The 23,889-nt window shown below is 40.5% G+C and overlaps 2 protein-coding genes across 2 annotated transcripts in view; one reads left to right on the top strand and one right to left on the bottom strand.

The window, feature by feature from the left end:
* FN1 (fibronectin 1) overlaps window positions 1-10,067 on the bottom strand; it is a 92,042-nt gene extending 81,975 nt beyond the window's left edge. Inside the window, exons 1-6 of the mRNA XM_006891955.1 lie at window positions 9,908-10,067; window positions 8,815-8,943; window positions 7,586-7,723; window positions 5,984-6,115; window positions 4,189-4,326; window positions 789-947 (exon numbers count right to left, since the gene is read on the bottom strand). Of these exons, the coding sequence (XP_006892017.1) occupies window positions 789-947; window positions 4,189-4,326; window positions 5,984-6,115; window positions 7,586-7,723; window positions 8,815-8,943; window positions 9,908-10,067 (856 nt within the window). The remainder of the gene's footprint in view (window positions 1-788; window positions 948-4,188; window positions 4,327-5,983; window positions 6,116-7,585; window positions 7,724-8,814; window positions 8,944-9,907) is intronic.
* A 108-nt stretch (window positions 10,068-10,175) lies between these two features.
* Window positions 10,176-23,889, top strand: part of LOC102843826 — an 80,750-nt gene continuing 67,036 nt past the window's right edge. Inside the window, exons 1-2 of the mRNA XM_006891954.1 lie at window positions 10,176-10,587; window positions 13,874-14,025. Coding sequence (XP_006892016.1) covers window positions 10,176-10,587; window positions 13,874-14,025 — 564 coding nt within the window. The remainder of the gene's footprint in view (window positions 10,588-13,873; window positions 14,026-23,889) is intronic.

The raw sequence follows: 23,889 nt of genomic DNA, 5'->3' as shown, positions 1-23,889 counted from the left end.
AGAAGGGTGCAACAATGAATGAATGGAATTCCAAAATCTCTGTAGATGTTCATTGAAATGAAAAATAAATAAAATATTAAAAAAAAAAAATCTGTCTCCCCATACCTCAAATCAATATCCATTTTACTTTTTTATTTTTCTCCAGAATTTAAGATTATTCTTGTTAGGTGCTGGCGAGAAGGACTTGTAGCGTGATACTATGAACAAAAGATCTGCACCCTGTTCTATCCTGTGCTATCCTCACACTTCCTGACACACAAGAGCCCATGGTGGCAGTCACCATGTCAAGCCACCTGGTTGAAGGAGACATTTTAAAAAGGTTTAAATACTAATCATCTATGAGTGAGTTTATTAGCTGTACAATGAAAATCTGTGGATTTTGATTGTTACAGCTGTGGACCCTGAGCTCCCCTGCGGACCCTGGGCTCACTCATGGACCCTGGGCTCCCCTGTGGACCCTGAGCTCCCCTGCGGACCCTAGGATTACCTGTGGACTCTGGGCTCCCTCGTGGACCCTGGATTCATCTGTGGACCCTGGGCTCCCCCGTGGACCCTGGGATTACCTGTAGACCCTTAGCTACCCTATGGACCCTGGTCTCCCCCATGGGCCCTGGATTCATATGTGGACCCTGAGCTCACCCGGGGACCCGGATCTCCCCCATGGACCCTAGGATCACCTGTGGACTCTGGGCTCCCCAATGGACCCTGGGCTCACTTGTGGACCCTGGGCTCCCTGTGGACCCTGGGCTCCCTGTGGACCCTGAGCTCCCTGTGGACCCTGGGCTCACCTGTGGATGTGGTCTGCACGGAGGTGTGTCTCTCGCACTTCCACTCTCCTCTGCCGTTGCCCGTGCAGACACACTGCAGCAGGTTCCCCCGACTGTCCTTCTTGCTCCACGTGTCTCCGATCCTGTAGGAAGTCCTGGTGTCCTGATCATTGCATCTATCTGTGTGGGGAAGTATTTAAACATTTAAGTCAAGCTGAGCTAGGCAAATACTCCAAGCAAACTGAAAACAACAATATTTTAACACTTGGTAACCCATTCGGGAGTAACATACTCATATTCAGCAGAAGTGTTGCAGGTGCCAAGCCCCCGAAAGACGTGACTGTCACACTGAATGGTGCTCTATGACTGAATCTAATTTCACTACACTGCCAAGGAATTTTTCCAATTTCTTTCTTGCCTCCTCCTCTTTTTTTCCTCCTTAGTTTTCCCACTGTTCTTTTGCCCAGTCACATTTCCAGGCATTCTAATTATCCACTCTTTCCTTCCCCTGCTTTCTCTCGGTAATTACGGGTCTGGTTTGATCTTCAGAGAGGAACTTTGTTTAGAAATCTAGAAACAATAGGGCCAAACAGGTCTCAAAGGGTCTCTTCCAGTTGCCCCAAAGAAGCTATAAAAAGATAACAGTAGCTCTTTCTTCCTTTGTCCCATAGAAATTCAGGAGCTCCAAAAACAAGGCTCAGAATGCAGGAGGGACAGCAAAGAGGAGTGGCAATGGAGGGGAGCTGTTCCCCTAGAGAGACTGCAACCAATGTTGCAAAACAAAAGGTATATAAGTTGTTGATTTGAAAATGTTTTCTGTAAACTTTGACCCAAACTACAGGGGAAAAGTAGAAAATGAACACAGTGAGTATCAAAGCCTGCAATAGCAGATCTAGGCAGTGTGACTACACTCTCCACACTGGGACCAGTGTTCTAAAAGGCAAATTTTAAAGGAAATCAGAATAATTTTCATTTGCTCAAATACAAAAGTTATATATTGATGCAGGCACTGGAATTTTCCTATTAGCTTATATGATCAAGAGGCTAGGAATGAACATATGCATTGAATTTAGGATGCATTAAATATAGTTATGGGGGGGGGGGAATCAAAGACCTAGCAGTTTCTGTGACATTTCTCACTTCCTCCTAAAGCCCCTTCTATTTCAAAATCACTAACATTTTTTGGACATAGAAATTCCATATGACCCAGCTATTCCACTGCTTGGAATATACCCTGAGAAAATGAAAACTGTGGCACAAACAGAGACTTGTACACCAATGTTCATAGCAGCATTATTCACCAACTCAAGAACATGGAAACAACCCAAATGACCTAAAATGGAATGGATTGAGAAATTATGGTACATTCATACAATGGAATACTACGCAGCACGCAGGAGCAATGATTATGTAAATTACTACCTAACATAGGAGGGACTAGAGAACATTATGCTACGTGAACTAACTCGGTCTCATAAAGACAAATACTGTTTAAGACCATTAGTGTAGAGCATGTACAAGGATCCAAGGAGGGGAGGGGGCTTTTAAATATAGGGTCGCTCAATTTGGTATGTGGAGGGAGGGATTGGTAAATGAAAGGGGAAAGGTCTGGTGTGAAAAACAATGTATATGAAGTTTATAAACCAGTATAAAATAATTTTTTAAAAAAATTACTAACAAAGCAACTTCCTTTGAATTATTCAACATGAGTCTTCCAACAGAAGAATGACATTGCTCCTGTAAAACGTTCATTTGTAACTTGGTTGACATTAATCTAGATGTTTAACTACCTAACACATACATTCTTGACCCTCTTTGCCACTGAACTATAATGGGAATTACAGGATCAGCCTTGTATGTGAAGCAACTGGAAACTGTCACTGGTTTTTTAAATTACTGACTTAGAAGAAAATTGGTCACTGATATTATTATACACATACACCCCCCTCCCCAAGTTACAACAGTACTGCTGTCTTTTCCTTAAGACCTATAGCACGATTTTCAGTATTTTTCTTGAAAATTTAACAAACACTGGTTTGTTGGGATTTTTTTTTTTTTGTGGGGTGGTTAATTGTAGATCACAAACATGTATAATCATTTCTCCTTTCCCCAACATGCTCTTGGATGACTGAGCTAATTTCCAGTTCATCGGGGCACCACTGCATAGCCACGTGACCTTATAAAAAGTGAGCATTCACACAACTGTGTCAAGATGTTTGAGAACTACTTGCTCCCAATATGCAATTAGAAAGGTTTTAAATAATAGATGAAAGTGTGAATTGGACATCTAACTTGTCTTAAGCTAAACTATAACCATAAAGGTTTTAGAAGGCTGATGTTCACAGTAACATTTCAAACACAAAAGGCTAACAAGCTGGCAAATTCCCAGGAAAGATCTGGTTAGAATTGTTATCATTTCAAACAAAAGACTCCAAAAGCCTGACATGAAATTCTTTGTTAGAGAATAATTTAAATTTGGGTAATGGCTATTTTAAGATCCTTAAATATTTCCAGCTAGAGAAAGAAATGAGATTTAAAATATTTAGACTTGATCTTAAATTTTTATTTAAAACATTAACACTTGCTGGTTGTGTTGCTTCAAGAATGTTATGGCTACCATTTGAAAATTTTAAAAACTAAAATGCCTTGAACTATTAAGAGTTTACAACACTCTTAAATAGCCAAGATACCCAGTGTAAGTTCTGTTTAGAAGATGTGAGTAAAAAACAACCAATCTATCCAAACTGTCCTTAACATAGTGTGCACAAGTCATTTTTCACCTAAGAGAAATATTTTGATTTACATTAGTTTTGCATATGAATATGTCATTGTTGTTGCTAAGTGCCATAGAGTTGCATAGCGAGCCTATGAAGGAGAGTCCTCCCTCCAGGTTCATAGGGTTTCTGGAGGCAAGTTATTATGGAAGTGGACGCCACTCCTCCTTCCATGCATATGAATATACCCTATTTAAATGTCAAATATATACAGAAACCTCTTATTTTAGAGACTGGCTGATAAATTTCCATGTCCATTGGGGCCACTTGCCAAAATATGTATTTCCAAGCTACTTTAATGATTTCTTTCCTCTTAATATTTTTTTTAAAATCACACTGATATCTCTGATTGAACATTTGCAACTATTCAAATTCATGCCACATTTGGCATTTGAATACACATTTCTTCTCTCTTACTAGCTACAAGCCAAAATTTTACTGAACTAAGATTGGGTTTCTGCTTGTTTATTTCTGGTAGTCTTCTTTGAGAAGAACAAGTGGTGATGTGATTTTTTTTCTCTACATTCAAATTTCCAAAGCATACTAGAGGCCTGGGTGAGTCCTAAGTGATGTCACATCCCATTTCTCTCTAGGAATCAAGAGAACAATACCCAACAATGCCTTTAGTGTAAAGACCTAGGACGTACTTCTAGAGGTGCAAGTGATGCGCCCACTGCCTTCTCCCAGACACGTGCACTCCACCATCATCCAGCCTTGGTATGGTTTCTCCCAGGTCTCCCCAACGACATAGGAAGTCCCCGCCGCATGATCAAAACATTTCTCAGCTATAGGAGGATTAAAAGGAAAAATAGGGAGAGAAAAAAGGAGGTTATTTTGAATTGTGCTGTCTCCCTGTAATTTCAAGTATAGCATGTAAGCAAATGTACAGCCACATTTTTTTAAGTGGTACCCTGTTCAAAACGAAAGGCACGCCCTATAACTAAGCACACAAGAAGTAACCGAAGCCAAGGAGAGTCCAAGCTGAGTTGGCAGGCAGAAATTCTATTCTCCTAATATGTACATGGACTGCATAGTTTTCGCTAGCTCCAGCTTCTGACCAGCATTTTTTGTCAAAAAAAAACAAAAACAAAAAAACTATGCATCTATGAAGTCTGTGGGAAGACTGAATATGCAAGATTCCAGACGTAATTATGAATGGCCAGTGCCTAGCATGACCAGAAGACTGATTAAAATTTGGATTTCTGGGGGAAACCAAATCAAAATAAAACTCAAACCTTAGAGAATAGTTAGAAAACTGGCTAAAATTTACAGCTAGAAACTTTGGACTCATTCCTATAGAGTTCAACTGAGGATTGAGACCTTAAGAAGCACAAAAGTTTTTATAGTGAAGAAACTACCAAGGTATGAGAGAGCACACTGTTTTGCATTTCTCCCCAGTGCATTCCAATAAAAAATATGCCATCAGTGTCATTTTTTATGTTAGACAACTTATACCTCCTACCAGGCAGGAATCTAGGGTAGGTAAGAGATCAGATTAAATAAACAATGTCTTCCTAAGTCTCTTATTTCTATGAAATTCCTGCTTAGGAGGCATCTCTGAGTGGCCCACATGGTTAAGAACTTGCTTCTTAAACAGAAGGCTGACAATTTGAATCCACCTAGAGGTGCTTTAGAAGAAAGGGCTGGTGATCTACTTATAAAAGGTCACAAACCCTATGCAAGATTGTCCTACTCTCACATGCACGGGGTCACCATGAATCAGAATCAACTCATCAAAGGGATTAGTTTTGGTTTTCTAAATCGTTAAGTCATCTGAAAGGTCATTCCTCTAAAAATATCTATAGCTTAAGTAACATTTCATTATTTGTAATAAAATATTGCTATAATCAGTCTAGAGACTAAGGTGTGCCTGATGCAGGCCAAGGTCTTTGAAATTACTTGCTCTACATCATAGAGCTACACAATGACTAAGGATAACAGAAGAAGAATTGATGCCTTTGAGTTGTAGTGTTGGGTGTTGGAGAAGTGTCTTGAACATACCACAGACCCTCAAGAAAACAAACAGGTTTGTCTTGGAGAGGATGAAACCAACTTTCTCCTTGGAGGCTAGGATTTCAAAGGTCCATCTCACATACTTTGGGCATGTGGCCAGGAGACCCTGATCCTCCTTGGAGAGGGACAGCACAGGAGAGGAAGATTCCAGATAAGATGGATTGATACAGTAACTAGGGCAATCAGGGGAGGTGTATTGGACTCTTTGTGACTCAGTGAGATTGGCTCATGACAGGGCCAACTTCAAAGTTGTTGTTTATCGTTGTGAGTCACAGGCCATTGAATGGCCCATAACAACAACTACAACATTCTTTATTTACTTATTGGATTTCCAATCTCTTTTCTGCCTAGAAGTGATTTGGGCTTCCCCAGTATGAGAGCAATGCATCCCCACTGTCCATCAACCCCAAAGAAGCTTCATACACGTACCTATGGGCTTGCAGGTCCACTCTCCTTTGCCATTACCAAGGCACACACACTCTAACATGTAGTTGCCCGTCTCATGTGGTCTCCTCCAGGTGTCACCAATCTTGTAGGACTGGCCTCCTTCATGGCATCGGTCTGTCCAAGAGACAAAACAAATGTTAGGAGAAAGTGAGATAGAAGAAAATATCACACTCGAGGCAGGCTGGACATGTAGGTTAGCAAACAAAGAGACACAGAAAACAGTAATTCAATCAGAGACAAGGGGAGAAGGTAACTGGTCACTTTTGGTCAGTGCAATTAAATGCCTTGCTGAAGTACAATAGGAAACCACAGAGATAACGGAATAGCAAAGAGGCTGTAAATCCTGGGTCTCCAAAGAGATGCCAAGAAATTCTGTCCTAAAGTAGAAAAGAAAGGCTGATGGCATTGTCTCTGATATTACATAGCAGGTTGTGCCTAAGATTAATTCAGTCAAGAGGTCACACAGAGCATGACACTGTGCTGCTTTGAAGAGGGTGAAGAGTCCACACTTTAACTTAAAGATGTCATTTTGGGCAAAAATAAATAGACATACATGTGTCCTGTGGGGAAATCAGGTACTTTTCTAGGTTATTAAACACAGTAGTACGTACATCCAAAGACTCAACTCTGTGCTAGATTTATAAACACTTGAGAGTTGACAGTAAACTTAAGATACTCCTCAACATTAATACAGGGGAAGCAGATTGATCCTATTCACAGGTGATTTCCTTGGTTTTTTGAAGCCTTGAAAGTAACTTATGCTTAAAGAAGGCTGGGGGGTGGGGGGGGGGAGAGAGCTATATTAACAGAATCCCTTAGAAACTTCTGAATCATACTGGAAAGATTGCCTTAGTGAAACCAGAATGGACGAGATTCAGCCCAGTCCTCCTGGAAACACTCCTAGGCTAATCATTCCTTCTTATTCCAGGGAATAATCTCGATCTGCTTTGGGGTTCTAAACTATGAGTCAGAAAGAAGTTCCTGTGAGATACAAGATGTCTCAATATTGTGTGCAAGAGCAGAGCACACAACGCCTGGTCTACTCTTTATGGCTGTTCCCAGGCAATTCAGATAACTGCACGGCCAGTCTGGCTTGGGCATGCTCAGGTAAGAGGCCAAGTTCTCCAAGCATCTCTTACCAGAATGGAACCACAAGAGGCCCAGCTGGATACACTGTGCATATGCACACACATACTCCCAAACCCACACAGATGAAACATTCACTCCCCTTGCACTCAGACCCATTTTCCAGAAGCACAGCAATCAGTTGGGTCACCACATAGAACACCTAGTTAAAAATCAGGAACAGCCAATCATGGATCATAGTAAGCAGTAGGGGTAGTTATAGAGCAATTAACAGCTTTGACATTTTAGTATGACTTTGAGGAGCACTAATGGGACAATGGTTAAACTCTGAGCTGGTAACAGAAAGGTTCGTGGCTTCCTTGCCGATGACAGCAGTGGAAACCCTGGGAGACAGTGTGACTCTGTTCTATCTATCAAGTTGCTAGAGGTTGGGTTTGGTTTTGGTAAGTGCCACGTTCCAGAACGCCTATGGAATTGGGAAGAGGTGAGAGGTCTTACTTGCAATGGTGCAGCTGATTCTCCCTCGTCCGGCCCCGATGCAGGTACAGTCCCAGATCATGGAGTCTTTAGGACGCTCGTAAGTGTCACCCACCCGGTACATGACTCCAGTGTATTTGTCAAAGCAGGTCTCTTCCGCTGAGGGGAGAAGCAGAGCCCCTGTGAGCCTCACATACGTATAAACGCTTTTTTTTAGTCCATCATCCCATCTAAAGGAAAATTCACCTGGCCATTTCTGGAGCTCACACAGTTCTAAGTGAAAAGGGGAAGACATCGAGGAAGGGGCCTAGGCGTTACCCCAGGCTGTACTCAGAGCCTTGCTTTCAAACTTTGACAAATTCTCAAATTGTCTGTAAATTACATTTTTATTATAAAGAACACAGAAATCTATACTTTGGGGAGGGGGAAGTCATGTAAAGTATTACACTCTGAGTAACTAGATAAAGAATGTTGATTCTGAACTCTGACTCAGGAAATCCAACCAAAGTTCACAGAAAAGCAAACAGTTTGAAGATTCCCCACCTCCCACCTGGCACTAACATTTGTTCATCCTCCTTAGCTCTTTCCCCTTATCTGATCTCCTCTGTGGGGGGACTGCTATAATTTAACAGAAGCCTATCAAAGGTCCTACCGGAATGCCAACTTTGAAGTGGCCAGTGGCTTTGTGCCAGTGGACATATCGCTTTGAAATACAGTGTCCAAAGTATTTTCTGAACCTAAATCTTTAAAGTTGAAGATCTTTACTTTCTAATCCATGAAGACTGTACAAGCAACTTTTTTTTTTGAGAGATAGAGAGGACTCCCAACAGCTTTCATCTTCTCATAACAAAGTTTAAGACTTTAAAACAAAAAGATAACTCTATGAATTCCTGTGGACTTGACGATTTGTTTTAAAGGTCCAGGTACTATTTGGAAAGGAATGATTAACCCTTAAATGCTTATGATGGAGAAATGACTGTTAAGGTTAATGGTTTAAGTACATTGACTTACTAATGCTAAGTGTTAGGAATGCTGGTGGTGTGGATTATAATTGAGCACCAATCTAGAAAGGTTGGAGGTTTGAATCCACCAGCTGGAGAAAGATGGGCATGCCTTCTCCTTTAGTAAATATAGTGAGTCCTGGAAAGCTGATACTGAGTGTCCATAAGCTGGCCATTGAGCCAGGTTTTTGTTTTAAAGCAAAGTTTAATTAATGTTGAAAGGTACTAAGTACCTAGGTCCCCACTTACGTTCGGGTTTACTCTCGCAGTTAAAGCCTCGGCTTCCTCCATAACAGGTACAAACCAAGGCATTGCCCAGGTAGGTTCTCTCCCACTGCTGGTTTATGTGATAGTGCTTCCCATTGTCATAACAACCAGCTGCAAAAATGGGAGGGGAACATAGTTACCATTTCCACTCATGTCCCCCCAAACTCTCTTACACAAATAAAGGGCTAAGTTTGTGTGGCACACGAAGAAAATGAACTTTTCTGAACAACACTAGGAACGCCAAAATGAACGCTACATTAAAATAGAGAAACTATTTACTAAAAGTGCTTACCACAAATTGATGCCCATGAAGATTTAGAAATGGCCTCCCTCCCCCAACTCAGCTAAATGTTATACAGTGATGTCATTTCCATCTGGCCAGAGGTCTACATCAAAGGAGTGGGAACATTTTGGAAAGCAGATAATTGGATTTATATTTTAAAACATGCAAGGCACTTGGGGCTCTTTTGAAGCAAGAAGTCAAGCACTTGAAACAGTTTCCGTTAGCCAAGCTAGGGGAGGGTGTGTCTTTTGAGAAACTGGTAGAGGAATTCCGATCTCTGTTCTCCGTGGAAGGCTCCAGAGAGGCCCCAAAGTCATCTGAACCAATTACGTCTCTGGCAGTTAGGAACAATATAGTCACTTTATCACCCCGTCAAAAAGCACTAACAAATTATTAACAGCAAGGGAAAAGAGTGCAGATCACACCAAATCCCTAGTGGGAAGTGTAAAGCCATGCATCATGTTTGTCTCTGAAAGTCATTCTGCACTTTACAGGCAAGTTTTTTGCTTTTCCTAGAAGGCTCATTTATACGTGTAGATTGATTAAAAAGAAAAAAATTAAAAAGGAAGCAACACCCCTGCAGGAGAACATCAGGGAATCCCTGTCCCACCGTCCCACAAGCTTGCTCAAACTCCTTCCCTAACGAAGCGCCTTTTGTGTCCCCCAGCGGGCTGATCCGGCTGGAGGCGCGCGCAGACTCTCGCCCCGGCGCGCGCGCAAAACTTCAGCCACAACTTTGGCCGGCGCTGGGGTCCCGTCCGCGAGAGCCGCTCTGCGCCCAGGGTTACTCACGCTTGCTCTGGCTGACAGTCACCGGGGCCTGCGGCTGAATGATCTGCTGCGCCTGCCTCTTGCTCTTGGAGGCTCCCGCAGGAGGCACCGTGGTCCCCAGGCACAGGGCGCCCAGCAGCAGCAGCACCAGCCGCCGCCCGGGCCCCGGACCCCCGAGCATCTTGACAGGGGTGGGGAGGGACGCAAGTTTGCCACCAAGTTCGGGTCCCTCTGCCAGCTGCGGGGACGAGTCCCTTCCGGGCGCCTCTGGGGAGGCAGGAGACAGAGGATGGGGCAGGGGACAGGTAGAGAGGGCCGGAGAGGGGCCGGAGAAGTGGTGGCTGGCGCGCGCCCTGTGCCCGCTCGCGCCTGGGGTTCCCGGGCTCGGTGCAGGCTCAGTGGGCGCGGGCGGCCGAGCCCGGGCGCTGGGGGTTTATATGGGACGGTCCCCGGCCGCCCCCCGCGAGGCCCCGGCGCCCGGGAGGAGGGACGCGCTGGCCGCCCCCGCCCCCGCCCCCGCCCCGCGCGCTCCCATTGGCCCGGGCTCCGAGTGACGTCATGGGGGCCCCGGGGTTTCGCCACGAACAAAAGAGATGCTGATGGTCGGCGGGGCGGGGGCCGAGCAACTTTTTTTGGTTTCCTCTACCGTCTCTTAACTTTTCGTGGTGGCGGCCTTGGGGGATGGGGAAGGGCTGCCAGGGGTAGATGGGGGGGAGGATGCGGTGGGGATGGGTGCAGGGAAGAGGTTGCAAAAAAAAAAAAAAAGGGGGTTCTTTTTTTTATGGGGACATTGCATCACCTCTGCAAAACAATGTCTACTTTCTGCCGTGTGTTTTGGGGGAAGGGGAAAAAAAAACCCATAAAATAGCCACCACCTTGCAGCCATCCAGACTCTCCGTGCCGGGGCGGGGCTGGCTTTTTCCTGGTCCCTGTCCGCGCTTCTCTGTACTTGGGGCTCACTTTTTTCGCCTTCAAACTTCTCTCCTAACTCAGTAGCTGCGGAACCTGAGCCCAGGCTGAAAGGTCTAGTGCGCCTGCCTCTTGTTACTGGGGCCCAGGAACAAGGGGGAAGAGAGGGTCCTTCCCTGAGCCCTCCTGAGTCCCAGGAGGAAAAGTCCAGGACGAAGACGACTTTGTTTTTTTCAAATATACAAATATTTTCTTGCCCTTTTCCACCGAAAGTGAGGTCACTTTGGTGAATGACCTGAAAAGTTGGAGCGTTTATGGAGCATGAACTTCGTGCCCTGCTTTGGCCCACGGTGCCCAGAACACAAAGCAGAGATCTAGCTCCGATAACTTCAGAGCCCAGAACCGGCCACTTGGAGCCTTGCTCGCTTACAGTTTCCTCCCAAGGCATCTATTTGGCATTTACTTCTTACAGACAATTTTCATTGGAGAATCCACTCCCCAGCCCCTCTCCCTGCCAGATTGCTTAAATATTTCGATTGTTATCCACCCCCAAGAACTTGGCATGTGTCCACTTGAGATCTCCCAGCCTAGCCCTCGAAACTCTGGTTGGAAACAGAATCTGAGAAATGTCTAGCATTTAGAAACTCTTTACATCTGTTCCTTCCAGGGCGCCCCCCTCCCTGCCAGACAAATACTATAACTTGCTTTTAAAGCACTTCAAAAGAAACATTCTAAGACCTTCTTCAGAAATTCCTTCCTGAAAGACCCAAACTCCAAACTCTGCCTTCTAGTCATGTTAGGAGGGCAGGGATTCTGTATGCTTTGAGACTTTAGGAAAGCTACTAGCCAAATATGTTTAAATGTGCAACGTATTTGCTGTCTTCAAAAGTTTCATCTTCAGTAAGGGGCAATTCTAACTGGATTGTCAGGTTTGGAAGTACTGTAGAATCGCTTCTGACTCACAGTCCTCACAAACTACAGGAGAACCAAATGCTGCCTGTCCCTGACCATCCTGAATAAAATAACCAACCCACTGAAGACACAAAGTTAATATTTGTTTTTGTAGAAGCAAAGAGTTAAACACACACTCACCAGCACACCACAGCAAATAACAGTTTCCTACAAGTAGCTTAAAATAACCTCTTGAGGGATCTTGGTGACCAACATTGCAAGTTGAGAGAGTGCTGTGGGTTTTGCCAAATTTAGTATCCCGTGTGGGGTGAATTCCTGCCCCCCCCCCAATTTATCATCATCACTTGATGAAACAGTTTTCTCTTTCAAATATAAAAAGGCTCCTTGTAAAATGCCTAGCAAATTTCTGGGAAACCGGCTGTTCCTTTCAGAGGGAAGGATACCTGGAAATCAGGGTGTTAGCATGATAAACTGGAAGCCAAAAATGTTCTTAAAATACATAAATGTGGAGGAAAGGAAATATGTGGCGAGAAAAGTATTTTTGTCAACTGAAAGTATGATTGCTTAATAAATTTGCTGTACTCAAAATACATTAATACACATACATATGAGAACGTTGGGGTGGGGAGAGCTCACCTTTTTCTTTTGAAGAAAAGGATATTTTAATTCCACTGATAGAATTCAGTTTCAAAAACTATGATGTGTGTGATGCATTACAAGCAAGAGCATCATGCTGGACAGTATTTTATAGGAATGCTTGGATGTTTACTCTTTAATTTAAAAATTGTTTTCTATTTTGACTTTGAAGCAGATGACTTTTTTTCTTAGTTCTTTTAGCAGGGCTTGCTATGGTATTTCTTTATGGTCAAAATTCCTTGTTACTCTGTCACTCTTTTATCTTTAACAGGAGATATGATTAAGTCCTAAAGATTCCATGACCCTGCTCTAACTCAACTGACAAGCCCAGAACTCAAGATTCCCATAAGATGTCTGAAGCCAATCTTGACAGGGCAGAGTCTTTCTTAGTAAAGTCTGACCCTTCTGTTTGGAGAAAATACCCTTGGATTATTTTTCTTATCTCTATTTAGAAAAGGAACCATGGCCAGAAAGAGCGAATCTATGGAGGCTGGATGCTGGTCTGGCCTGAGCCTGGGAGTGAGGAATCTGGGTGGGGTGAGGAGAAGAAATGCTTTAAAACCAGAACGTGATGCTGGCTGAGCCTATGCTGAATTTAAAAAAAAAATACACGTAAGCGGTGTTATTTAAATAGATACATTGTATGGTATTCCATTTGACCTCTGTAAAATTATTTTTCTAAAAGAAAGTTAAATTATTTAAAAAGAAAGTTAATTGTTTTAAAAAATTAGCATTTCATTATTCTTTCTTACTTTGACCATTTCCTGCTCTTGTTTCAAGAACATTCTCCAAGGCATCACCAGCCCACCAGGAATCCTTGCTTCTTGTTTCTTTTGCAGGAGGAAGTTTGTGTAACAATGCTTTTTCTCTTCTCTAGTGAGTCTTTATTAAGCTTCATATGTGTGTGAGGGCACATGTAAGGGGCAGACACAGAGCTAATCTTCGTTTAGGACTGTGTTGTAGTTTCTTTTGGAGTGATCACAAAACAATTCTAGAGAATCTTCTGAGAGTTTGACCAACTTTCTAATCTTTCAGTAACAGAAAACAGTATATATGGGGGGGGGTTATCTTGATGTTTCCAAGTTGGAGAAGGTTAATGAGAAGCATAAGTAATTATGGAAATCAGAATTGAATTGACCTCATTTGAGTTTCAGATTAGGGTTAAGCACAAAAGGAATTGATTAGATCCAGTCATTTAAAAACAGTTAAAACAATTGAGGAAGTATATTTTAAAGGACATCCCCCCCCCCAGTTGAAAATATCTTTTAAGATTGGCAAACACATTATAGACAACCTTCCAGGTCCTTAAATTCCTTGACTACTGGGCTACTGTGAAACAAAGCCACTTATCTTTGAAAAGCGCTTCTTGACCCTAAAGGTTCCATTCAGAGGAAAGTGGACTGTTTTCTCTAAAAATCCTTTGTCTTTAACTCGATCTTTCCTGCCTGCTGGAGGCGAGGCCATTGACAAGTTGACCTCTGCAACTTTCTTTCAACTGAGTCTGTGGTAACTTTTTCTGTTTCATGGTAGGCTATTGGAAAGTTGGATGGCGATGGATTACGAAAGTTTATGCTTGTCACCTGGATTTCCTCCACCTCTTCTTTAGTCTGAATCTGCCCCATCCTCTTCCCCAGAAAACAGACAAGCTTGCAAAACCGCTGCTCATTAAACACAGGTGTGAGGTGAAAAAATGACCTTCCCCGGGGGTAATGCTCACCGGCAGGATGTCTGAGCAGTGTGCCTGGAATTGACAAGGCAACTGCGTCCAGGGAGAAAATACTTGATCAAGGAGTTAAATTAGGTACAGAAAGCTAACCAGTTTTCATCTAAATAAGCATTTTGTTTATAATTTAATTTTTTTTCAATCAGCACTTTTAAAAAGCTTCATCTATGCCCCTGATTCAGAAGATGAAGCCACTTTTCTCATTAGTGTGATGTAACTCCCACAAGGCTTTGCAAAGGAGGCTAATTCATCTAATATACTGGAACGTACTATTGTGTCGCTGGAATACTTAGTTGAACTAAGCATGCGGTGTGCATCTCACCTCTCCAAGACAGGTAAGAGTTCCTTGGAAAATGTTCCTTTTGTCATATTCTTCTTCTCCCTTTTCCCAACATTACCTTATTTAGTACTAGGGTGCACCAGAAGTTTATTTTGAAAGGCAGGGTTTTTTTCCAAAAAATAAAATTCTTTTCTATCCTTTCAACATTCACATCTTTTAATCATTTCTTTCTCATCCACAGCAAATCATCAGAATTTAGTCAAATGATTTAAACTATGCAACATTCTTTTTTTAAGTAAACTTTTATGCTGATAGTCAATTACTGTGATACAGGTGTTGAATAGAGTTGTTTGTATGTAATTAACTGATGAATTGCAACAAATTAAGGACCTAGCCAACTGAAAAACAAAAATGCATAGAAACAACGTAAGCTTACCTAAATTCATAATGTCTCATTTTCTATGTGAATGTAATATATTCTATCTTTGTTGTCGGTGCAGTTGAACGGACTGAATGGAAGTCTGTTGGGTCCTGAGGTGTTGTGCCATCTGTATAACCTGTGCTGAGTACTCGAGGCCCTCAGTTAAGTAGAATTGTCTGCCTCAATGAACCCTTTCTGACAACATTATTTTCCATTTTGAAACTTTTGTTGGTACCTTATATTTTCACTAAATATGCTAAAATGAAGAGAATTTTGTTTGTTTTGGGAAATAATAGAATTTGATGCAATGACATCCAAAGTATGTAGGACAAAGTCCTTACTTCTAAGGAATCATCCTGTCTTTACTTCTTTCAAGATACATTTGTTTTACTTTTGGAAGTGTCTGGCATTTCCAATGTTCTTTGTCAATCACGTAATTCAAAGGGCCAAGCCTTCTTTGCTTTTCCTTATACATTGTGTAATTTTCACATGCATTAGAGATGATTGAAAATACTCTGGCGTGGGTCAGGTGCACCTTAGTCGCTAAGTGGCCACGGATTTTGAAGAGGTCCTTTGCGGCAAATTTGTCCAATGCCACTTGATTTCTTGACTGCTACTTCCATGAGTATTGGTTGTGGATCCAAGTGAAATGACATCTTTGAAAGCTTTTGTGTTTTCTGTTTACTATAGTGTTGATTATTTTCTAGAGAATTGTTGTGACAATTTTTGTTTTCTTTGAATAGAGACATAATCCATACTCATGTTGATCAGTAAATGCTTCAAGTCTTCTTGACTTCCAGCAAGCAAATTGTATCATCTGTTGATGAGTCTTCCTCCAATTTTGATATTGCATTCTTCATATAGTATAGATTTTGGAATTATTTGCTCAGCATAAAGATTGTGTAAATTTGGTGAGAAGATACAGTTCTAATGCATACCTGTTTTAAATTTTAACCCAATTGTTTCATTAGCTATTTTAATTGAAATGACATGAGCTTTTAAAGTCATTACTAATTTAAAGTTTAAAATCTAAGACACAGATTTGGTATGTAGAATATATTACAAATATTTCAGTCCGAGATAAGAATACGTTGAAATAGACTTTGTTAAATAAGCACTTACTTTGGGCCAGACTCTGTGGAAAGTGCATTCTTTATATGCAATGCTTTCATTCAATCGTCAACAATTTCAAATAAGTACTATTATCCTCTCAGTCTTATGGATGAAGAAACATTCTGAAAAAATCATTTGAATGAAGCTTTTTAAAATTATGAGTTCACATAAGGACAGGCAAAACAGTTGGACAAATAATTTTGTGAACACTATCTTCTTTTTTTAAAAGATATTTCTCTCTCACACACACACACACACATACACACACACACACAGCTGTCTAACTGATGTCCTGCTGTTTTTATATATTCTGTTCATACCCATTCTTCATGGACTGGCTACGCTCAAACACTACAACTATGACAGATACTTTTAATCAGTTGAAGAAGATTGTTATCAAGGTGGGTAATCTTCTCTTGTGCAATCCATCACCTCAGAAGCCCAAGAAAGGATCAGCTGTGAGTCGGTTCCAACTCTACAATACATAACAGCAATAAATGGATAGCTACACACGGTGATAAGTGTTGTGCATAGGTTATTTTAATCCTAAAACAACTGTCAGAGATAGATATTAATAGCTCATTTTACTCTTTGAAGTAGCAAAGGCGCAGAAAGTTTAGAGATGCTTACATTTACACAGCAAAAAAAAAAAACAGCACTATGATTTCAAGCAAGATCTTTGTGACCTCAAAATGTATGCTCTTTTTTTAAAAAATTATTTTTAAAAATTTATTATTATAAACTGTATACTCTTAACCAAAACATGCACAAACCAAACAAACCCGTTGTTCTCAAGTAGACGTCAACTCATACTTACCCGGTAGGATGGAGTAGAAATGCCCCATATGGTTTCCAAGGCTGTCGATCTTCATGGAAACAAACCAGAAGTCTCTCTCCTATGCATAGTAAAGAGGACTGGGGTGGGAGTGGGTCTGCAAAACAATGAAAGGGGTTTTTTTCCAAAGAAAAAAGCAAACTTGGGGGGAGGGGGCACAGGGAGGAAAATGTGCAACAATGAATGACTGGAAATCCAAGTTCTCCATAAACTTTCATTAAAATCTCAATTATAAAAAAAAGACGTCTCTCTCCTGTGGAACAATAGCTCATGAGTTAAATTGCTAACCTTTTAATTAGGAGCTGAGCACTTAATCACTGAACCACCCAGGCTTCCTTCAGAGATTTTCTGCCAAAACCCAGTGGGGGTGAGATACGATTTGATTTCAACTTGATGGCGATGAGTGAGAGAGTGAAGTCATAAGGAATTCAGAAGCATTTTCTGGTGATTATTTTGTTGTTACCTCTGTGGTGTGGTTCATCCTCTGCCCTTCACTGGCTCCTCTGTGCCTTATAAACTGACTTGTTGAACTCCATTCCTCCTCCTCTGCCCATTGGATAGCCACTATTGTTACTCTAAACTTTGCTTTAAAGCATTAGAGCCTCCGATTCCAAAGAAAGACTGCAAATTTCAAGAAGAGAGCAAGAGCCTTTATTAGGAAGCTTAGCCAATGAGAAAAGACAGCAGCAAAGTAGCCTACCTTTTGAGGTTTTCTAAATTCCCTTCCACCCAGTGCCCACTGCAGAGGGAAGAGAAACAAAGCCTACAATAATCTGTAGAACCGAAGCTGGCTCATAATGAAAATAATCTATAGATTGTTCAATAACTAAAACTGTGTTAAATGTCTTATCTGGTGCTGGCTATCACTTCACTCATGTTACAAGCTTTTTAGGGCTTTATCTCTTCTTGTCAGTCCAGACATCCAGATGTCTTTCAGAAAATTGAAGCCTCCTCTGCAAATTCCAAGCATTCCTGTCCTAATTAATAAGATCAGCTTACAATGAATAATTAACATAGGGTTAATTACAAGAAAAGCAGCCCTACTGGTAGAGTGCATAAAACCTTTTGGGCTTCTAGCTGAAAAGAGGGCAGATGGCTGCCCATTAAGATTGACAACCTCAGAACCGCGATGAAGATGAAGCGTCTGCATCAGTCAAACTCCACTTGATAGCAGTAGTTGTTTGACAGTAGTTACAATGAGATTAAATGAGATTAGTACTGCCAACTACCTCCTTTTACTCTGATTTGGTTTTGGATTTTATCCCAAAGATACGTGGTTTAAAACCACCAGCTGCTCCAAGGGAGAAGGATGGGCAATTTCCTCTGATGTGTTTTACTGCCTCTGAAAACCCACTGGAGGGTCAGCTTACTATGTTCCAACTAACACTTCAAACTAAAGCTGGAAAAAGAAATCAGTTTTCCTTCCCTGCTCTTTCTGACTTCAGTGGTCCTGGTGACTACTACCTCCTTCTACAACATACATTCTCAACAGGGACAAGAGTGCTTCCAACATGGCAAACGTTGTTTTGGAAGAGGAGAGAAAGTTTTGAGATGATAGAATTATTTCTGATCTTCTGAAGTTTAACTCTGATTGATAAAATCTTATCCCTTAATTGCTCAGTTCTCTCACTAGGGAGAATGTTAATGACAGTTTTCTCTGGGGGATGTGTGAATTAATAATAATAATAATAATAATAATAATAACAATAATAACACATCACAGCTAAAGGTGAGAAATATTACTCTGGGATAACATCTCCTGCCATGCTGTCCCTCTCTGAGGCTCCAGTCTCACTGGCTTCCCCTCTCTTGGCAGCCCTGGGAGGAATAAGCTTTGCCTGTGGGAGTCTCAACATTCTTTCCTTATTTCTTGGCCACACCCACACCTTTTTGGCGAGCCTTTCAGTCGGGATCATTTGAATTCTGTGCACTGCAGAAACTCTGATAATACAGATCCCAAGAGTCTCTAATCATGGCGCGAGCAGCTTTAGTTAGAAGTATTAGGTGGACCACAGTAAACTGACCCTTCAGTGGGTTTTCAGAAGCAGTAAAACACATTGGAGGAGATTGCCCATCCTTCTCCCATGGAGCATCTGGTGGATTTAAATCCTATATCTTGGGATACCAGCACAGCTTCTTACCACTAGGCTACCAAAGCTGTTTTTTCCAAGCATAACACGGTATCCTATCAAATGAGACAGTGCTTTCTTCTGTGTTTCCCATTTTGTGAATGTTCTCCTTCAATGCTGAATGCATGACCCTCTAATAGAGAAAATCTGACAGTCCCAGCATACAACCTAATGATCATAAAGTGACAGATAAAAGAAATCAAGATCCTATTTTTAAGTCTATAGATTTATATTAACTCCATTAGAAACAATTTGAATTATTCACTAAGTGTATTGGTTCATGTGGAAAAGTTGAGACCAGGAGCCCTATCACTTTTTTTTCTTCTTGCTGTATACTGTCGAATCAGATGCAACCAGCAGAGCGTCTGGTGGATTTGAAGTGTATGCCTTGGGGTTTGCAATGTGGCTCCTTGCCACTAGGCCACTTTGAGACCTACACATTTAAGAATGGACTTATTGCTTCAAGTTTCTCATCAATCTATAAATATATGATGTATTTTTTTTAATTTAGAGTAGTTTATTTACAAAATTTAAGTACATTGTTTTTCAGACCAGATTATTCCAATTTCCTGCACTCCCCCACCCATCAAATTGTGCAATACCATGATTAATCCTCCCATCCACCTGCACATCCTCATCCCTCTGCTTCCACCCTCCCCAACCTGCTTGGATACTCATTCCATAGTAATGGTTTTATACAATATTTGTCCTTGTGGGACTGAGGTAGTTCATTTAGCATAATGCTCTCCAGTCCCCCAAACTTAGGATATAATTTACAAAATCATTGCTCCTACATGCTGTATAGTATTCTGTTGTATGAATGTACCATAATTTGTCAATCCATTCAATTGACAATCTGGGCTGTTACCATGTTCTTGCAATGGTGAATAATGCTGCTATGAATATTGGTAAAACAAGTTTTCATGTGTGCCTCAGTTTTCATTCTCTCAGGGTCAAGTAGTAGAATAGGTGGGTCAAATGGAATTTCTATGTTCAGCTTTTTGAGGAAACACCAAACTGCCATCCAGAATGGTTGTACCATTTTACAATCCCAGCAACAATGTATAAGTTTCCCTTTATCACCACATCCTCTCCAACATTTATTACTTGCTGACCTGTTAAACTTTGCCACTGTTACTGGAGTGAAACGATATCTCACTGTGGTTGTGATTTGCATCTCTCTTCCTGCCAGTGATTTCTTTATGTATCTGTTGGCCGTCTGAATATCATCCTCTGTGAAAATTCTGTCCATGTCTTTTGCCCATTTTGTAATCAGGTTATCAGTCTTTTTCTTGTGGAGGCTGAGGAGGATTCTGTAAACTTTTGTTATGAGACCCTTGTCTGAGATGGTATTAGCAAATGTTTGTTCCTAGTTGGTAAGTTCTGTTATCACCCTGTTGGGAAAAGTTTTTTATGCACACAAATTGTGCATTTCTGTCTGTATTTGGCAGTCTCTTTGTACCATACACCAGGGCTTCTAAGCTTGATGCAGTTTATCTGTTATGAACTTTCTAGTTTTGGGCTTTACTCCCAGGTCTCTGATCCACCTTGAGTTTATTTTTGTGTTTGTGTGTGATGTGGATCCTGTTTCAGCTTTCTGCAGATGGAAGTCCAGCTTTGCCAGCACTGTTTGTCAAAAAGGTTATCATTTCCCCATTTGCTAGCTTTGGTTTCCTTTTCGAATATCAGTTGACCATAGATAGCTAGGTCTCTTTGTGGGTTCTCAATTCTGTTGCACTGGTCTATGTGCCTGTCATTGTACCAGTACCATGCTGTTTTGGTTACTACTACTGTGTAGTAGATTTTGAGAACAGCGAGTGCTATACCTCCAACCTCATTTTTGTTTCTCTAAATATATGATATTACAGATTAAAACAAGGCTGGAAGCAGGAGTGATACCCACTTCTGAAATAGCTTGCCTCCAGAAACTCTATGAACTGAGGAATGATGAAAGTTGAACAAGTGTTCAGGTCTTTCGTTCACAGGGTCGCTATGAGTTGTCTATGGCTTGACACTTAACAACAACAAAAACATTTATTACATATGGTATATGTCTTTGTATTACATAAAAATATATATGTTGATTTATGAGGCATATATGTGTGTATATATTATATATATACACACACACATATATATGTGTGTGCACAAACTTGACCCCTTATTTATCTAAGAGAATTTCATAATTTTGTAGTAGTAATGATAAGAAGCTGTGCTGTAATCCCAAAGGCATGTAGTTCAAATCCACCAGCTGCTTTGCAGGAGATGGATAGACAGTCTTCTCCCATGTCACTTATTACCTCTGAAAACTTGCTAAGCATCAGCTATGAGTCAGATCACGCTCCACAGTACACAATGACAACAACATAAATTAGTTTCACATATGTTGACATGTGTAAAGATGAAGCTTTGATTTTTAATTCCTTTTAGATACTGAAATAATTTAGCTGAAAACTTATAAACCCAAGGAAAGCTTACTCATCTGCCGTCATATAGTGATCTGTAAATTCCCAGTTCTTGCCAATATTTAGTGTAGATAAAGTTTCTTATCAAACACATAAATAGCGTAGGACAGATCTCGGGGACTGAGAGTCACTTATCTTTTTCAGACTCACTGAAACTTACATCTTTTATCTTAGAATACAATGTGATATTTAAGAACATACCTCTGTGAAATACTTTGAAACAAACTGTACTCATCTTTGGGAAAAGCACAGAATCCATTTCATTTTGAGTTAAGTTGAAATTTGAAAGAAACTATAAACCTTCATTATTTGTATGTGTGCATCTTAAAGAAATTTCAGTATTTATTCTCTATTTTTACAGCAAAGTTAAAAATAGAGAATATTGTGCATTTATAAAATTCTTGCTATTTTACCAACTTACACATTAAATGAGTCTTCTTCTTTTCTTTTCCCAATTAAGGTTTGAAGAAAATAATTCAAATATATATTTAGAACAAATTATAAACCCATTTCAGTTTACAAGAGGGACATAATGTAAATACGATTTGGAAGTATAATTTGAACATAGAATTTGTTTTTATACTTTATTTGAGAAATTGGCTTTTTTTTTTAGAAATTGGCTTTTTTTTTTAATTTAAGAAAACAGTGTAGTAAATAAGCTGTCTCTTTTACCTATAAAAGTCTTTGCTTTAAATCATCTCTTCTTTTTAAAATTGGGTTTTTAATTGTGGTTGAATTAAAATTGCTTAGATGAGGTTATAACTTGGACAAATAACTCAAGTATTTTAGTAACTTCTGATTCTGTATATTTCATGTGATAATAAATGACCTAACCTACCAAAGAAGAATTGATGCTTCAGAGGTGTGGTGTCAGAGAAGAGTACAGAATAGGCCAAAGAGTGCCAAAAGAATGAGCAAATATTTCTTGGGAAAAGTACAGTGTGGGGGGGGTGGTGGTGGCGGGAAGTGCAGTTAGAATGCTCCTTAGAAGCAAAGGTAGTGAAACTTCCTCTCATATACTTTGGGCAAACTGTTAAGAGAAGGCAGCCCTTGGAAAAAGACATCAAGCTTGGAAATGTCAAGAACCTCAACAGGTGACTATATTATGGATGGGTTCAGTTATATCAGAGATGATAAGGCTGGCACAGAATAGCCCAAGATTCAGATCCACTATTCATAGGGTCACCTCGAAGGCACCTAGCAACAATTTACCAAAAGTCTACTTCCATCAAGTTGATGCCAATTTATGGAACCAGAGGCAGAGAAAAACTGCCACAGTGTTTCCAAGACTGTAAGTCTTTAGAAAAGCTGTCAGTGTCATTTTTATCTTGAACCACTTAAAAGGGGAAATGCTTTACCCACAACACCACCAGGGTGAATATAGACTACCATTGATCACTTTGAACTAGACAATCATATGCTCAATTATGCTGGGAATGACAAATCGAAGAGGAATGGTGCCAAATTTATTGTGAGAAACAAGGCCACGCTTCCCATTCTCTCCCTGACGCCCTCACGTTTGTCTTTTTTATAATAGTGGCATTATGCATTATTAGTCCTTTTATGACTGAGATATTTCACTCAGCATAATGTCCTCCAGGCTCCCCCATGTTTTGTCATATTCTAAGAATTTATTGTTTTTCAATGTTGCATAATGTTCCATTGTGTGAATGTACCTTACTTTTTCTATCCATTCATTTGTTGATGGGCACTTGGGTTGCTTCCACCTCTTTGTTATTCTGAATAACATAGTCATAAACGTGGTTGTGCATACATCTGTCTGAGTTGTGGGTCCGGTTTCTTTAGAGTATGTTCCCAGTAGTGGAATTGCTGGGCCAAATAATATTTCTATTTCCAACTTTTTGAGAAAGTGCCATACCATCTTCCATAATAATTGTATAATTTGGTATTCCCACCATCAGTGAATAATGGTTCCAATCTCTCCACAATTTTGCCAGCATTTGTTGTTTGCCGACCTGCTAAACTTTGCTCTTGTTGCTAGGGTGAAATGATATCACATAATTGTTTTGATTTGCTCTGATACCTAGAGATTTTGAACATTTTTTTCTTCATGTGTTTTCCATGTGAATGATGATGATAATGAATTAGATGGGATGTATTAGATCAGATAAGGGAAATAACTATCTGAAAAAAAATATATAATGAGGCACATTATATATATAAACAATCTGAAACAAAGGGTTCATTGCAGGGAGAGCTGGGGTGGAAGGATGGAAAGGGAAAAGAAAGTGTGCAACAATGAGAAAAAGTAAATAAAGCAAATTTTATTAAAAAGAAATCAAACAAAACCAAGGCCAGGCGAAAACGGTAAAATAGTCAGCGGTTAAATCAAGACCAGGGACTGACTGTGGAAAAGAAAAGCATATTCCTCAGATGTCAATTTAAACTGAAGCTGAAGAAAATGAAAACAAGTCCACAGAACCGAAATATGACCGAGATACAAGCTATCTCAACTCAATTTAGACTCTATCTCAAGAACAGGTTTGATGTTTAAATAACTAATGATTAAAGACAGATGAACCAGGGGATGACATCAAGAATATTACCTATAAAGAAATT

This window comes from Elephantulus edwardii, unplaced genomic scaffold (genome assembly GCF_000299155.1).
Source record: "Elephantulus edwardii isolate Elephantulus edwardi_28Jun2011 unplaced genomic scaffold, EleEdw1.0 scaffold00106, whole genome shotgun sequence".
Taxonomy (NCBI): Eukaryota; Metazoa; Chordata; class Mammalia; order Macroscelidea; family Macroscelididae; genus Elephantulus; species Elephantulus edwardii.
This window is presented reverse-complemented; position numbering and strand designations above follow the sequence as displayed.